This window comes from Dreissena polymorpha, chromosome 6 (assembly GCF_020536995.1).
Source record: "Dreissena polymorpha isolate Duluth1 chromosome 6, UMN_Dpol_1.0, whole genome shotgun sequence".
NCBI lineage: Eukaryota > Metazoa > Mollusca > Bivalvia > Myida > Dreissenidae > Dreissena > Dreissena polymorpha.
The window spans coordinates 52,850,178-52,867,728 of NC_068360.1; the positions used below are offsets into that span (position 1 = coordinate 52,850,178).

The 17,551-nt window shown below is 38.5% G+C and overlaps 1 protein-coding gene across 2 annotated transcripts in view; it reads left to right on the forward strand.

Moving 5' to 3' along the window:
• The window catches only part of LOC127833411 (nardilysin-like), a 119,846-nt gene that overhangs the window by 25,459 nt on the left and 76,836 nt on the right, over positions 1 to 17,551 (forward strand). For both annotated transcript variants that reach the window (XM_052358640.1, XM_052358639.1), the window contains exons 6-12: positions 1 to 32; positions 6,023 to 6,149; positions 7,885 to 7,980; positions 9,470 to 9,592; positions 10,074 to 10,131; positions 10,763 to 10,796; positions 11,278 to 11,317. The exon at positions 1 to 32 is cut by the window's left edge and continues 75 nt beyond it. In XM_052358640.1, coding sequence (XP_052214600.1) covers positions 1 to 32; positions 6,023 to 6,149; positions 7,885 to 7,980; positions 9,470 to 9,592; positions 10,074 to 10,131; positions 10,763 to 10,796; positions 11,278 to 11,317 — 510 coding nt within the window. The remainder of the gene's footprint in view (positions 33 to 6,022; positions 6,150 to 7,884; positions 7,981 to 9,469; positions 9,593 to 10,073; positions 10,132 to 10,762; positions 10,797 to 11,277; positions 11,318 to 17,551) is intronic.

A 17,551-nucleotide genomic window follows, 5' to 3' on the forward strand; every position in this document is an offset into this window, starting at 1 on the left:
ATGGTGCCAACGCCTACACAGACAATGAGAGGGTATATCTTTATGACTGAAAATATTTGAGTCTTGCTCTGGGAAAACTAGGCTTAACCCTTTGATGTATTTGTAGTCCCTTAGAAAGTTACATCTTTACCACTTAGATATGTATTTTGATGTATTTGTAGTCCCTTAGAAAGTTACATCTTTACCACTTAGATATGTATTTTGATGTATTTGTAGTCCCTTAGAAAGTTACATCTTTACCACTTAGATATGTATTTTGATGTATTTGTAGTCCCTTAGAAAGTTACATCTTTACCACTTAGATATGTATTTTGATGTATTTGTAGTCCCTTAGAAAGTTACATCTTTACCACTTAGATATGTATTTTGATGTATTTGTAGTCCCTTAGAAAGTTACATCTTTACCACTTAGATATGTATTTTGAAGTATTTGTAGTCCCTTAGAAAGTTACATCTTTAACACTTAGATATGTATTTCGTTGTATTTTTAGTCCCTAAGAAAGTTACATCTTTACCACTTAGATATGTATTTTGTTGTATTTTTAGTCCCTTAGAAAGTTACATCTTTACCACTTAGATATGTATTTTGATGCATTTGTAGTCCCTAAGAAAGTTACATCTTTACCACTTAGATATGTATTTTGATGTATTTGTAGTCCCTTAGAAAGTTACATCTTTACCACTTAGATATGTATTTTGATGTATTTGTAGTCCCTTAGAAAGTTACATCTTTACCACTTAGATATGTATTTTGATGTATTTGTAGTCCCTTAGAAAGTTACATCTTTACCACTTAGATATGTATTTTGATGTATTTTTAGTCCCTTAGAAAGTTACATATTTACCACTTAGATATGTATTTTGTTGTATTTTTAGTCCCTAAGAAAGTTACATATTTACCACTTAGATATGTTTTTTGTTGTATTTTTATTCCCTAAGAAAGTTACATCTTTACCACTTAGATATGTATTTTGTTGTATTTTTAGTCCCTTAGAAAGTTACATCTTTACCACTTAGATATGTATTTTGATGTATTTGTAGCCCCTAGGAAAGTTACATCTTTACCACTTAGATATGTATTTTGATGTATTTGTAGTCCCTTAGAAAGTTACATCTTTACCACTTAGATATGTATTTTGATGTATTTGTAGTCCCTTAGAAAGTTACATCTTTACCACTTAGATATGTATTTTAATGTATTTGTAGTCCCTTAGAAAGTTACATATTTACCACTTAGATATGTATTTTGTTGTATTTTTAGTCCCTAAGAAAGTTACATATTTACCACTTAGATATGTATTTTGTTGTATTTTTAGTCCCTAAGAAAGTTACATCTTTACCACTTAGATATGTATTTTGTTGTATTTTTAGTTCTTTAGAAAGTTACATCCTTACCACTTAGATATGTATTTTGATGTATTTGTTGTCCCTTAGAAAGTTACATCTTTACCACTTAGATATGTATTTTGATGTATTTGTAGTCCCTTAGAAAGTTACATCTTTACCACTTAGAAATGTATTTTGATGTATTTGTAGTCCCTTAGAAAGTTACATCTTTACCACTTAGATATGTATTTTGATGTATTTGTAGTCCCTTAGAAAGTTACATCTTTACCACTTAGATATGTATTTTGATGTTTTTGTAGTCCCTTAGAAAGTTACATCTTTACCACTTAGATATGTATTTTGATGTATTTGTAGTCCCTTAGAAAGTTACATTTAATAAAATACCTTTCTTACTAGTTACTCACAGGCTGTTCTGGTTTAATGCTGTTTGCACATAGCAATTTTCGCTTTGCTTCTAAGTGGGAAAGGGTTAATGCATGTGCATTAAGTGTTGTCCCAGGTTTACATTGGACAACACTTTCCGCTTTTATGGAATTTTTCTTAAAAGGAAGTCTCTTCGTAGCAAATATCCAGAATAGACGGATTGCACAGGCTAATCTGGGACAACACTTAATGCACATGCACGTGTTCCCAGTGAGCGGCTCATTTGTTATTTCTGATGTTTTCTTTCAAGTTATAAAAAGAGGCATGTTATTTATACCCCCACAAACGAAGTTGAGGATGTATATAGGAGTGAACTTGTCTGTCTGTCTGTGGGTCGGTCAATCTGTATTAAGTGTCCGCTCTCTAATTCAAGTTGTTTTCATCCGACCTTCACCAAACTTGGTCAGAAGTTGTATCTAGATGATGTCTAGGTCAAGTTTTAATATGTGTCATGCCGGGTCAAAAACTAGGTCACGGGGTCACTTAGTGCGTTTTAAACATTTAGCATGTTTTCCGCTCTTTAATTCAAATAGTTTTCATCCAATTTTCACCAAACTTGGTCAGAAGTTTTATCTAGATCATCTCTAGACCAAGTTTGAACATGGGCCATGCCGGGCTAAAAACTAGGTCACAGGGTCACTTAGTGCGTTTTTTAACATTCAGCATGCATGGTGTCCGCTCTATTATTCAAGTAGTTTTCATCCGATCTTAACCAAACTTGGTCAGAAGTTTTATATAGATGATCTCAAGGCCATGTCCGAACATGGGCAATGCCGCGCCAAAAACTAGGTCACGGGGTCACTTAATGTGTTTTACACATCCAGTATGGTGTCCGCTCTCTATTTCAAGTACTTATCATCCGCTCTTCACCAAACTTGGTCTGAAGTTTTATCTACATGATCTCTAGGCCATGTTCGAACATGGGCCATGCCGGGCCAAAAACTAGGACAGGGGTTCACTAAGTGTGTTTTACACATTCAGCATGGTGTTCCCTATTTCAAGTACTTTTCATCCGCTCTTCATGTGTGGGTATTCGTCACGTCTGTGACAAAGCTCTAGTTATGCTTGTTCATAGGATATTATAATTGTATGCTGTTTCTATATCAGTTTACAACAATATGTAAAACCATTTTTGGGGGTTTGATTTTTCTCCGGTGAAATAAACACATGATTGAAACTATAATCATTAGCAAATTACCATATATAATACACAGGGATCATATTTTTTTCAATTTTGTGTGTCCTAGACCGATTGGGATCATGAAAGACCGATTGAAAATCCCAAACAGTCGGTCCGATTCTGTTTGCTAAAATTCCCATGTCATGAAATCGATTGCGAGTTACATACACAGTGCACATGCCAACACACCCTTATTACATTCTTATCTCGATTAGGTGTGATAAACCAATCGCTGCTGTCTCTAAACGGGTCGGTTTATTGCACGTCAGACCAAGAATCGATACTTGTGAAAAGCGGATTAAAGACGCTTCCAAAATAAATGAGGGTGGTCGAAAACTGAAAAAATCGCAAGACAATAATTAAGAGACTTAACGCCTGTCATGTACACAGGGATCATATTTTTTTCGGTTTTGTCGGTCCTAGACCGATTGGGGTCATGAAAGACCGATTGAAAATCCTAAACAGTCCGTCCGATTCTGTTTGCTAAAATTCCCTGTGTCATGAAATCGATTACACAGTGCACATACTAATACCCCCTAATGACATTCTTATCTCGATTAGGTGTGATAAACCATTCGTTGCAGTCTCTAAACCAGTCAGGACCGGTTTATTGCACGTAAGACCAAGAATCAAAAACTTGTGAACAGCGGATTGAAGAGGCGTCCGAAATTAACGAGGGTGGTCGAAAATTGTGCACCTTATACACTGAAAGCACGGGCTGTAACTAAACAAAACATGCCGATACACTTTCCACCAGCGTAATAATTTGGTAATATAATTATGAATGAAGTCGCGGATCTGATCGACAGAACAGCCGAAAGTTATTTTTATGGGCGGAACTTCACATATAATAGTACACAAGAAAAATAATATACATTGTATAAATCTTTAGTAAAAACCGCATTAGAATCGAAATAATTCGTGTACTTTATAGTTTGTTGTTGAATAACCCACGACCGGAAAACTAGATGCGTGGTTTAATATCACTCGTGCTTCGCTCTCGTGATTTAATCCCTACGCATCTAAACTATAGGCCGTGGGTTATTTGACAACAAACTATAACGTACACAAATTATTTCTTAATTATTTTGTTTTGTTATTGTCAGTAGCCAACCCATGTGCGATTGTAGCCAACCTACGCACAGACATTTGTTTGGTTCAGTGCATGTTTGTAAGCTATTATCGAGTCGACAACGATTTAAAACGTCGGTAAAGACTTGCACAGATTAATTATATTGACAAGGCTGAAAAAAAGTCTGATAAAACAGCGCACGAAACAACAATGAAATAGCAAATGATAAAACCAGTTGAGAAAACTCGTATGTTCCGTTAAAAAAATGACTAAGGGAATTTTACTGGTATATTTATTATACCACCTTCATGAATGGCAAAATCAATGGTATATATTTTAACGTAATTTGTCATAATTTCGGACATAAATTTTCAGATACTTTTTCCCATTAATATCCAGACCGATTGATGTTGCGGGAAAATATGATCCCTGCATGTACATATCGATCGATTATCGCTGTCATTGTGCGTCTATTGATAATTATCATTGTTATAGCGGCGAATGCGCGCACTGTTATATAATCGGTCTTTGATGATTTATTATTTTATTATGCACACGATTACTATTGCGTTGTTTCGTTATATTTTATAAATATATTGTTATCACTGTGAACTGTAATATATTTCATAATATCTGAGATGAAAGTAAAAAAAAATGATTATTTGGTTTTGTTATTTTTAGCAGCAAACCTCCGCACAGACATTTGTTTGATTCCGTGTTTGTAAGCTATTATCGAGTCGATAACGATTTAAAACAGCGGTAATGACTTACGAAGATTAGTAATAGTTGACAATGATGTCTGATGAAAACAGCACACAAAACAACAATGAAATAGCAAATGATAAAATCAATTAAGAAAACTCGTATGTTCCGTTTAAAAAAAAATGCCTAAGGGAATTTAGGACCACCTATATGAAAAGCAAATCAATTGTATATACATGTAACTATTATTACGTAATTTTTCATGATTTCGGATGTATATTTTCTGATACTTTTTCCCCATTTAAATCCAGACCGATTGATGTTGCGGGAAAATATGATCCCTGATAATGCATGTGTATACTTTTGACAGTGTTAACCTGAGTTTGATCTCAGTTGTTTGGTTATAAATCCATAACATATTTGCCTCACTCTGGGATAAACCAAGCTTAATGTGCTTTAAATGCTGTCCCAGATTAGCCTGTGCAGTCCTCACAGGCTAGTTAGGGACACCTCTTTCTGTTGTATGGTATTCTTCAATAAATTAGCCTCGCTTTTGTAAGAACCAAGCTAAATGTGCCTTAAATGTTGTCCCAATTAGCCTGTGCAGACCACACAGGCTAGTCAGGGACGACACTTTCTGTTGTATGGTATTCTTCAATAAATTAAGTATTTTCAGCAATAATTTGGACTGTTCATGTTAATCTGGGATGACAATTTACGCACATGCATTAAGAAAGTTGTCCAAGATCATCAAATCATCATTTATTATAAATTGGTTGTACACTGAATGATGTAGACTGTTTGGTTGTACACTGAATGATGTAGACTGTTTGGTTGTACACTGAATGATGTAGACTGTTTGGTTGTACACTGAATGATGCAGACTGTTTGGTTGTACACTGAATGATGTAGACTGTTTGGTTGTACACTGAATGATGTAGACTGTTTGGTTGTACACTGAATGATGTAGACTGTTTGGTTGTACACTGAATGATGTAGACTGTTTGGTTGAATACTGAATGATGTAGACTGTTTGGTTGTACACTGAATGATGTAGACTGTTCGGTTGTACACTGAATGATGTAGACTGGTTGTACACTGAATGATGTATATTGCTTGGTTGTACACTGAATGATGTAGACTGTGTGGTTGTACACTGAATGATGTAGACTGTTTGGTTGTACACTGAATGATGTAGACTGTTTGGTTGTACACTGAATATGTAGACTGTTTGGTTGTACACTGAAGTATGTAGACTGTTTATAAAACTGATCACAACAACAGTTTTCCTGTTTCAGACGTGTTTCTACTATGAAATTGAGCGAGACTATTTCAGCAAGTCTCTTGAGATATTCTCACAGTTCTTCCTGCACCCATTGTTCCTGCAAGATAGTGTTGACAGAGAAATACAAGCAGTGGACTCAGGTTAGAAGTTTTTTTATGTCCCTCACCACTATAGTGGGGGACATATTGTTTTTGCCTGTCTGTTGGTTTGTTTGTGTGTTTGTTTGTTTGTGTGTCTGCGTCAAACTTTAACATTTGCCATAACTTTTGCAATATTGAAGATAGCAACTTCATTTTTGGCATGCATGTGTATCTCATGGAGCTGCACATTTTGAGTGATGAAAGGTCAAGGTCATCTTTCAAGGTCAAAGGTCAAATATATGGGTCAAAATCGCTTTTTTAATGTACACTTGCAACATTGAAGATAGCAACTTTATATTTGGCATGCATGTGTATCTCATGGAGCTGCATATTTCAACTGGTGAAAGGTGAAGGTCAAGATCATCCTTCAGTGTCAAAGGTCAAATATATGGGGACATAGTGTTTCACAAACACATCGCTTGTTTAAACTTTTAGCTAGATTGCATAAAAAGCCTAAGGCTTATTGAAACACTCTTGAGTCTGTTTCCTGGGACTAGAACCAGTACTTGGTGTCTTTGGAGGAAATCAAAAGAAAGCTCCCACAGTGGGGATTGAATCTTTGACCCACTGGTCGCTATGTGGACACCATATCTTCTATACAAGGGCAACCTATAAGAAGTGAGAAGTAAGGTGTTTTCCGTCCATAATCTGCCCACATTCCACTGCTGATTCCTCTTTGATTCTAGGTGTTTTCCGTCCATAATCTGCCCACATTCCACTGCTGATTCCTCTTTGATTCTAGTTGTTTTCCTTCCATAATCTGCCCACATTCCACTGCTGATTCCTCTTTGATTCTAGGTGTTTTCCTTCCATAATCTGCCCACATTCCACTGCTGATTCCTCTTTGATTCTATGCTTTCCTTTACCATTTACCACTCAGATACAAATTTTGGACCTGTTTTTAGTCCTTTTCAAAATCAAAGGAAATTAAAAGACTTTTTTTTTAAAGATTCAAGTTGTAAAGGCTTCATTTCCGACCCTAAGATACTGATGAGCAGAAAAAAAACATAAATCTTGAACAGTTGGACTTTCGTTATTGGAAGGCTGTTCTGGTTTTATGCTGGTTGCATATTATGATGTTGACTAAAAATATCCAATTGACACATTCCTTTTAAAATTAAATCAATTTATCATTTGACACTTTCATCATATGAATTCCTGTTAAATTGTTCAATTGTTTTTGTTAAGTAATCTCCCATACAGGCCATTTAAGTCTTTAACTTTGTTCATTTCATATTGAAATATATACCATCAAAACAAGCAATTATAGAGGTTTGCCTTCAAGGTCTTGTTGCTCCATTGGTTTTTGTGTCATGCTTAACGCCTGTTAGAGGGAAAAAAACTGTATGAACATATGAACTATGGTGTAAAATTGTTCACCTCCATATTTTTTGGTTCAGATGTATGTTTTTTACATGTGCGTAGTTTTGAGATGAAGATGAAATGTGGGGGCATCCGTGTCTATGATCAGAAAAGGGAATGTGACCCTGGCTCTGAAAAGGGCTTAATTCATTAGTGACACTTTTCGCTGCTATGGTACTTTTCTTTTCAATGGAAATCTCTTCTTTAAAAAAAAATTCAGCCTAGACAGAGATTATCTTCAATGCAAGTGATTTCCAGTCAGTACAGGCTAATCTGGGACGACACATTACGCACATGCATTAAGCCCTGTTTTCCCAGAGCAAGGCTCCAAGCAATGACACCTGTAACAGATGGAAAGCTTTTTTGTGTGCAGAATTTCAGGAGTGCGTGCCATCAGATGAGGATCGACTCAACCACATTATGACTCAGACAGCAAAGCCTGGAAATCCTATGAGGAAGTTTCATATGGGTAAGTTGTGTACCTTTAACTCTTTCAGTGCGGGAACCAAATTTTGAAGGCCTTTGCAAACAGTTTGGATCCAGATGAGACGCCACAGAATGTGGCGTCTCATCAGGATCCAAACTGTTTGCTTTTCTGATAGTATTCTTTGAAAAAAAGAAGAAGAAAATGCTTTTTTTAGAAATTCAGCAGACGACATTTTAGCAGACGACAAATTTCCCAGCATGCAAAGGGTTAAAGGTAGTCTCTTCTCAGTGAAATTTAGTTTAGGCAGAAAGTGTCGTCCCTTGCATAGGCTAATCTGGGACAACACTTTAAACCTATTAATTGAGTTTGATTGCATAGAAAGCCATATGCTTATTGAAACTCTCTTGAGTCTGTTTCCTGGTTTGAACCAGTACTTGGTATCTTATTTTTTGTGTGTGGGGGGGGGGGAGATCTCAAGAATGCTCCCACAGTGGTCATTTAATATGTGACCTACTGGTTGCTAGGTACACACCATATTCACTATGCCAGGGCAATCTCAAATATCATTCTGATACCAATGGCTTTTGAAATGTTCATTGTTTTTTTTTCTTTCTTATGACAATATACTTTCAACTTGTTGCCTTTTCATGCAATAGCTGAATTGTAATTGGATGATTTGCTCAGGAAGCCCGTTTTAAAATCCAATTGAACCCACAATGTACCTTAATAAACTCATAAATATTCATTATCATATAATTTTTTCGTAAACAAGCCGCCAAATGTGCGAATCTAAACAACATAACTTTTTGTTCGTAAATTGTAAAATTGATGTCATTGGTAAATGTGAATGTTCAAGGTATGCAATTGGATGAAGATGAATTAAAAAACTTAAACAGGATTTGTCTTTACGCGGATATATATTTTTGTTTGAATACGTTTGGTGTTTAACTTTGAGCTTATATCTTTGTTATGTCTCAATTATAAGGATCGAGTACTATTTGTCTTCACAGAATTGTTGTATGAAATGGTTTTGAAAATATATTGAACCTCATTCTGGGAAAAATGGGCTTAAAGCATGTTTGTAAAGTGTTGTCCCAGATTAGCTTTGGTTGTCCGCACAGGCTGCTCTGAGAGAACACTTTCCGTCTAAACTGGATTTTTGCTAAGAAGAGACTTCCTTTAACTCTTTCAGTGCTGGAACCGAATTTTGAAGGCCTTTGCAAACAGTTTGGATCCAGATGAGACGCCACATATTCTAATAGTATTCTTAGAAAAAAATCAAAGAAAATGCTAATTTTAGAAATTCAGCAGACGACATTTTAGCAGACGACAAATTTCCCAGCATGCAAAGGGTTAAACAAAAAAATACTAAGAACCGGAAAGTGTTGTCCTTGTTAAGATTGTGCGGGCTGCACATGCTAATCAAGTAGGACACTTTACGCACATTCATCAGGCCCAGTTGTCCCAGAAAAAGGCATACATGTACTTGTTCTATTTAATTTTGAAAATTGAAACATTGTGCTGTTTACAGGTAATTTGAAGAGCTTGAAGACTTTACCAGAAGAGAAACGAGTGAATGTGTACAGTCGACTACGGACCCACTTTGACCGATACTACTCGGCCCAGTACATGACCCTCGCCTTGCATTCAAAACGTAAGCCAACAGTGTGATCTTATGGTAATAGTGATTGTTGATGGTTATAGGACTGTCAGATTTATTTCTTTACCACTTAGATACGTATTTTGACGCATTTGTAAACCCGTATAAAGTTAAATTACATTTAATTAAATTTTATGCTGGTTGCAAAAGCCATTTTCACTTTGCTTTTTTGGGGGGAAAGGGTTAATAGTACATAAGCAAAAAAAAATTTTTCAAGACAACATATTTATGCATCAATTATTGTGCTTGCTTGAAGGTCAATGTCACAAATGGAAAGAAAGGGTTAATGCATAGTAAGAGTTGCAAAGTACTGGTTCATACTAGCTGTGTTAACTTTTCATATAATGTCTGTCACACAATGCCCGTGCCTGTTGTTAGTGACATACAATAGGGGCATCATTGTTTTTCCCATGCATTTTTAGTTATTTCAATTTTGGTTTTGATTATAAAAAACATTTTCTTGCTTGATTTTCAGATAGTCTGGACACATTGGAGAAATATGCAAGAGATTTCTTTACAGACATTCATAATAAGTAAGCCTAAAATAGTAGTAAAAATCATTTTTCATGCGAATTGAACATTTAAACATTCTGCATATGAATCTTTAAATCAACAGATAATCATTACACACGTATACATCTTTGCAATTAAATAGCAATGTTCCACATTAGATAATAATGATTTGGATGAATAAAGTACTATTGCCATTAAAGACTTAATGATTAAAATGTACAATTATTGGGGTGTGACATTTAGTTGGTCAATGAAAAGACCACTTGTTGTTTCCAACTTTGTTCATCTAAACTAAACTGTAGGCCTTACATTTGGACCAAAGTCCAAATAATAAAATTATGACTCATTGTTATTCCATGCAAAATCACATATGATATTACAATGTAACTATAATGATATGACTTCAACTACTATTTGAACATACAATTTGTCAGCATCACTTGTTTTTGCAGATAACATAGGCTTTTCTAAACAGGGTTATTTCAGAGTTATGGTCCTTGAAGTAGCTGAAATTGGAATTTTTATCGATTTTCACTCACAATGTCATAATGTCAATCCTTTTTCATCTGACATGATATTTAAGTAGAGGGAGATTTCCTGTTACTGACATGTGAGCTTTGGTTTTTAATCTACTCTGTTCTTGTTTTTCAGCAAAGAAGCAAAACTCTCATTCCATAATTTTAAGGTTAGTAACTTGTGATTATAATATAATTCCTCCTGTAAAAATCTATTTGTGCACATGTTTTAATTGTTTGATTATATGAAGTCCCTTGGTTGTTTTGTCCATATGAAGTGTTATAAAGTTCTCGAGCAAATTAATTCCACATTTCTCAAGCGATTGATTTGACACCTCTTTATGTTCTCACTGTGAAGTGTACATGTGCAAGACTTGATTTTCATACACAGATGTATTCCAGAGTTTTATGCCCTTAAACCTTTTCCCCCGTAAGAAGCAAAGTGAAAATGGCTTTTGCAACCAGCATACAACCATAACAGCCAGGGAGTAACTCGCCATGATTGAAATATTGGTGTAGACAGATGGCAATATTATTTTTTTTATATGACTGAAATACTGGTGTAAACAGTATGGCAATATTTATTTATTTTGATATGACTGAATTACTGGTGTAAACAGTATGGCAATATTATTTCTCTCTTTTATTTAGGGTGCGTTTGACACTGATGATTTCCGAAAGCTGTACAAAGGTTAGTATCATAACATATCCTATTATTTGATTACAAGGCCCCTCGACTACAAACATTCATATGAGCCGGGCTGTGGGAAAATGGGGCGTAATGCTTATGCGTAAAGTGTCCTCTGTTATTAGTCTGTGCAGTCCTAATTTTGGACGACACTTTTGGCATTTATGGATTTAAGTTCAAAAGAAGTTTAAAGGAAGTAACATTTTAAGGGAAATCCAGTTTAGGCGAAAAGTTTTGCCCCTCAACATCTGGGATGATACATGAAGCACATGAATTGAGTCCTGGGGGGATACTAAAAGCACATGAATTGGGTCCTGGGGAGATACTTGAAGCACATGAATTGAGTCCTGGGGAGATTCTTGAAGCACATGAATTGAGTCCTGGGGAGATACATGAAGCACATGAATTGAGTTCTGGGGAGATTCTTGAAGCACATGAATTGAGTCCTGGGAAGATACTTGAAGCACATGAATTGAGTCCTGGGGAGATACATGAAGCACATGAATTGAGTCCTGGGGAGATACTTGAAGCACATGAATTGAGTCCTGGGGAGATACTTGAAGCACATGAATTGAGTCCTGGGGAGATACATGAAGCACATGAATTGAGTCCTGGGGAGATACTTGAAGCACATGAATTGAGTCCTGGGGAGATACTTGAAGCACATGAATTGAGTCCTGGGATCATGATACATGAAGCACATGAATTGAGTCCTGGGGAGATACATGAAGCACATGAATTGAGTCCTGGGGAGATTCTTGAAGCACATGAATTGAGTCCTGCGATGATACTTGAAGCACATGAATTGAGTCCTGGGATATACTATGAAGCACATGAATTGAGTCCTGGGAGAGATACATGAAGCACATGAATTGAGTCCTGGGGAGATACTTGAAGCACATGAATTGAGTCCTGGGGAGATACTGAAGCCATGAATTGAGGTCCTGGGGAGATACATGAAGCACATGAATTGAGTCCTGGGGAGATACTTGAAGCACATGAATTGAGTCCTGGGGAGATTACCTGAAGCACATGAATTGAGTCCTGGGGAGATACTTGAAGCACAGGAATTGAGTCCTGGGGAGATACTTGAAGCACATGATTGAGTCCTGGGAGATCTTGAAGCACATGAATTTGAGTCCTGGGGAGATACTTGAAGCACATGAATTGAGTCCTGGGGAGATACTTGAAGCACATGAATGGAGGATTGTCCTGGGAGATACTTAAGCACATGAATTGAGTCCTGGGGAGATACTTGAAGCACATGAATTGAGTCCTGGGGAGATACTTGAAGCACATGAATTGAGTCCTGGGAGATACTTGAAGCACATGAATTGAGTCCTGGGGAGATACTTGAGCACATGAATTGAGTCCTGGGATCATGATACAGAGCACATGAATTGAGTCCTGGGGAGATACTTGAAGCACATGAATTGAGTCCTGGGGAGATACTTGAAGCACATGAATTGAGTCCTGGGGAGATACTTGAAGCACATGAATTGAGTCCTGGGATCATGATACATGAAGCACATGAATTGAGTCCTGGGGAGATACTTGAAGCACATGAATTGAGTCCTGGGGAGATACTTGAAGCACATGAATTGAGTCCTGGGGAGATACTTGAAGTACATGAAATGAGTCCTGGGGAGATTCTTGAAGCACATGAATTGAGTCCTGGGATCATGATACATGAAGCACATGAATTGAGTCCTGGGGAGATTCTTGAAGCACATGAATTGAGTCCTGGGGAGATAATTGAAGCACATGAATTGAGTCCTGGGGAGATACTTGAAGCACATGAATTGAGTCTTGGGGAGATACTTAAAGCACATGAATTGAGTCCTGGGGAGATACTTGAACGACATGAATTGAGTCCTGGGGAGATTCTTGAAGCACATGAATTGAGTCCTGCGATGATACTTGAAGCACATGAATTGAGTCCTGGGGAGATACTTGAAGCACATGAATTGAGTCCTGGGGAGATACTTGAAGCACATGAATTGAGTCCTGGGGAGATACTTGAAGCACATGAAATGAGTCCTGGGGAGATTCTTGAAGCACATGAATTGAGTCCTGGGATCATGATACATGAAGCACATGAATTGAGTCCTGGGGAGATTCTTGAAGCACATGAATTGAGTCCTGGGGGAGATAATTGAAGCACATGAATTGAGTCCTGGGGAGATACTTGAAGCACATGAATTGAGTCCTGGGGAGATACTTGAAGCACATGAATTGAGTTCTGGGGAGATTCTTGAAGCACATGAATTGAGTCCTGGGGAGATACTTGAAGCACATGAATTGAGTCCTGGGGAGATACTTGAAGCACATGAATAGAGTCCTGGGGAGATACTTGAAGCACATGAATTGAGTCCTGGGGAGATACTTGAAGCACATGAATTGAGTCCTGGGGAGATACATGAAGCACATGAATTGAGTCCTGGGGAGATACTTGAAGCACATAAATTGAGTCCTGGGGAGATACTTGAAGCACATGAATTGAGTCCTGGGATCATGATACATGAAGCACATGAAATGAGTCCTGGGGAGATACTTGAAGCACATGAATTGAGTCCTGGGGAGATACATGAAGCACATGAATTGAGTCCTGGGGAGATACATGAAGCACATGAATTGAGTCCTGGGATCATGATACATGAAGCACATGGATTGAGTCCTGGGGAGATACTTGAAGCACATGAATTGAGTCGTGGGGAAATACTTGAAGAACATGAATTGAGTCGTGGGGAGATACTTGAAGCACATGAATTGAGTCCTGGGGAGATTCTTGAAGCACATGAATTGAGTCATGGGAGATACTGAAGCCCATGATGAGTCCTGGGAGATACTTGAAAGCACATGAATTGAGTCCTGGGGAGATACTTGAAGCACATGAATTGAGTCCTGGGGAGATACTTGAAGCACATGAATTGAGTCCTGGGATGATACTTGAAGCACATGAATTGAGTCCTGGGGAGATACTTGAAGCACATGAATTGAGTCCTGGGGAGATACTTGAAGCACATGAATTGAGTCCTGGGATGATACTTGAAGCACATGAATTGAGTCCTGGGGAGATACTTGAAGCACATGAATTGAGTCCTGGGGATATACTTGAAGCACATGAATTGAGTCCTGGGGAGATACTTGAAGCACATGAATTGAGTCCTGGGGAGATACTTGAAGCACATGAATTGAGTCCTGGGGAGATACTTGAAGCACATGAATTGAGTCCTGGGGAGATACTTGAAGCACATGAATTGAGTCCTGGGATCATGATACTTGAAGCACATGAATTGAGTCCTGGGATGATGATACATGAAGCACATGAATTGAGTCCTGGGGAGATACTTGAAGCACATGAATTGAGTCTGGGATGATCATTGAAGCACATGAATTGAGTCCTGGGGAGATACTTGAAGCACATGAATTGAGTCCTGGGGAGATACTTGAAGCACATGAATTGAGTCCTGGGGAAGATACTTGAAGCACATGAATTGAGTCCTGGGGAGATACTTGAAGCACATGAATTGAGTCCTGGGGGAGATACTTGAAGCACATGAATTGAGTCCTGGGGAGATACTGAAGCACATGAATTGAGTCCTGGGGAGATACTTGAAGCACATGAATTGAGTCCTGGGGAGATACTTGAAGCACATGAATTGAGTCCTTGGGAGATACTTGAAGCACATGAATTGAGTCCTGGGGAGATACTTGAAGCACATGAATTGAGTCCTGGGGAGATACTTGAAGCACATGAAATTGAGTCCTGGGGATGATACTTGAAGCACATGAATTGAGTCCTGGGGAGATACTTGAAGCACATGAATTGAGTCCGTGGGGAGATACTTGAAGCAACATGAATTGAGTCCTGGGGAGATAATGATACATGCAAGCACATGAATTGAGTCCGTGGGGAGATACTTGAAGCACATGAATTGAGTCCTGGGGAGATACTTGAAGCACATGAATTGAGTCCTGGGGAGATACTTGAAAGCACATGAATTGAGTCCTGGGGAGTACTTGAGAAGCCATGAATTGAGTCCTGGGGATATTCTTGAAGCACATGAATTGAGTCCTGGGGAGATACTTGAAGCACATGATATTGAGTCCTGGGAGATACTTGAAGCACATGATTGAGTCCTGGGAGATACTGAAGCACATGAATTGAGTCCTGGGGAGATACTTAAGCACATGAATTGAGTCCTGGGATCAGATACATGAGCACATGAAGTGAGTCCTGGGGGAGATACTTGAAGCACATGAATTGAGTCCTGGGATTATACAAATTGAAGCACATGAATTGAGTCCTGGGAGATTCTTGAAGCACATGAATTGAGTCCTGGGGAGATACATTGAAGCACATGAATTGAGTCCTGGGGAGATACGTGAAGCACATGAATTGAGTCCTGGGGAGATACTTGAAGCACATGAATTGAGTCCTGGGGATATTCTTGAAGCACATGAATTGAGTCCTGGGGAGATACTTGAAGCACATGAATTGAAGTCCTGGGGAGATACTGGAAGCACATGAATTGAGTCCTGGGGAGATTACTTGAAGCCATGAAATTGAGTCCTGGGGAGATCTTGAAGCACATGATTGAGTCCTGGGGAGATACATGAAGCACATGAATTGAGTCCTGGGGAGATACGTGAAAGCAACATGAATTGAAGTCCTGGGATGAATACTTGAAGCACATGAAAATTGAGTCTTGGGGAGATACTTGAAGCACATGAAAAGTGAGTCCTGGATCATGATTACTTGAAGCACATGAATTGAGTCCTGGGGATATACTTGAAGCCATGAATTGAGTCCTGGGACTGAATACTTGAAGCACATGAAATTGAGTCATGGGGAGATACTTGAAGCACAGGAAATTGAGTCTGGGGAAGATACATGAAAGCACATGAATTGAGTCCTGGGGAGATACTTGAAGCACGATGAAATTGAGTCCCTTGGATCATGATACATGAAGCACATGAATTGAGTCCTGGGGAGATACATGAAGCACATGAATTGAGTCCTGGGGAGATACATGAAGCACAATGAATTGAGTCCCTGGGGAGATTCTTGAAGCACATGAATTGAGTCCTGGGGAGATAATTGAAGCACATGAATTAGAGTCCTGGGGAGATACTTGAAGCACAGAATTGAGTCCTGGGGAGATACTTGGGGAAGCAGATTGAGTCCTTGGGAGATACTTGAAGCAACATGATTGAGTCCTGGGGAGATACGTGAAGCACATGAATTGAGTCCTTGAAGCACATGAATTGAGTCCTGGGATGATACTTGAAGCACATGAATTGAGTCCTGGGGAGATACTTGAAGCACATGAATTGAGTCCTGGGGAGATACTTGAAGCACATGAATTGAGTCCTGGGGAGATACTTGAAGCACATGAATTGAGTCCTGGGGAGATACTTGAAGCACATGAATTGAGTCCTGGGGAGATACTTGAAGCACATGAATTGAGTCCTGGGGAGATACTTGAAGCACATGAATTGAGTCCTGGGGAGATACTTGAAGCACATGAATTGAGTCCTGGGGAGATACTTGAAGCACATGAATTGAGTCCTGGGGAGATTCTTGAAGCACATGAATTGAGTCCTGGGGAGATAATTGAAGCACATGAATTGAGTCCTGGGGAGATACTTGAAGCACATGAATTGAGTCCTGGGGAGATACTTGAAGCACATGAATTGAGTCCTGGGGAGATACTTGAAGCACATGAATTGAGTCCTGGGGAGATACTTGAAGCACATGAATTGAGTCCTGGGGAGATACTGAAGCACATGAATTGAGTCCTGGGGAGATACTGAAGCACGGATTGAGTCCTGGGGAGATACTTGAAGCACATGAATTGAGTCCTGGGGAGATTCTTGAAGCACATGAATTGAGTCCTGGGATCATGATACATGAAGCACATGAATTGAGTCCTGGGAGATCTTGAAGCACATGAATTGAGTCCTGGGGAGATATTGAAGCACATGAATTGAGTCCTGGGAGATACTTGAAGCACATGAATGGAGTCCTTGGGGAGATACTGAAGACATGAATTGAGTCCTGGGATCATGATATTGAAGCACTGAATTGAGTCCTGGGAGATACTTGAAGCACTGAATTGAGTCCTGGGGAGATACTTGAAGCACATGAAATTGAGTCCTGGGAGGATACTTGAAGCACATGAATTGATCCTGGTGAGAGTTCTTGAAGCACATGAATTGAGTCCTGGGGAG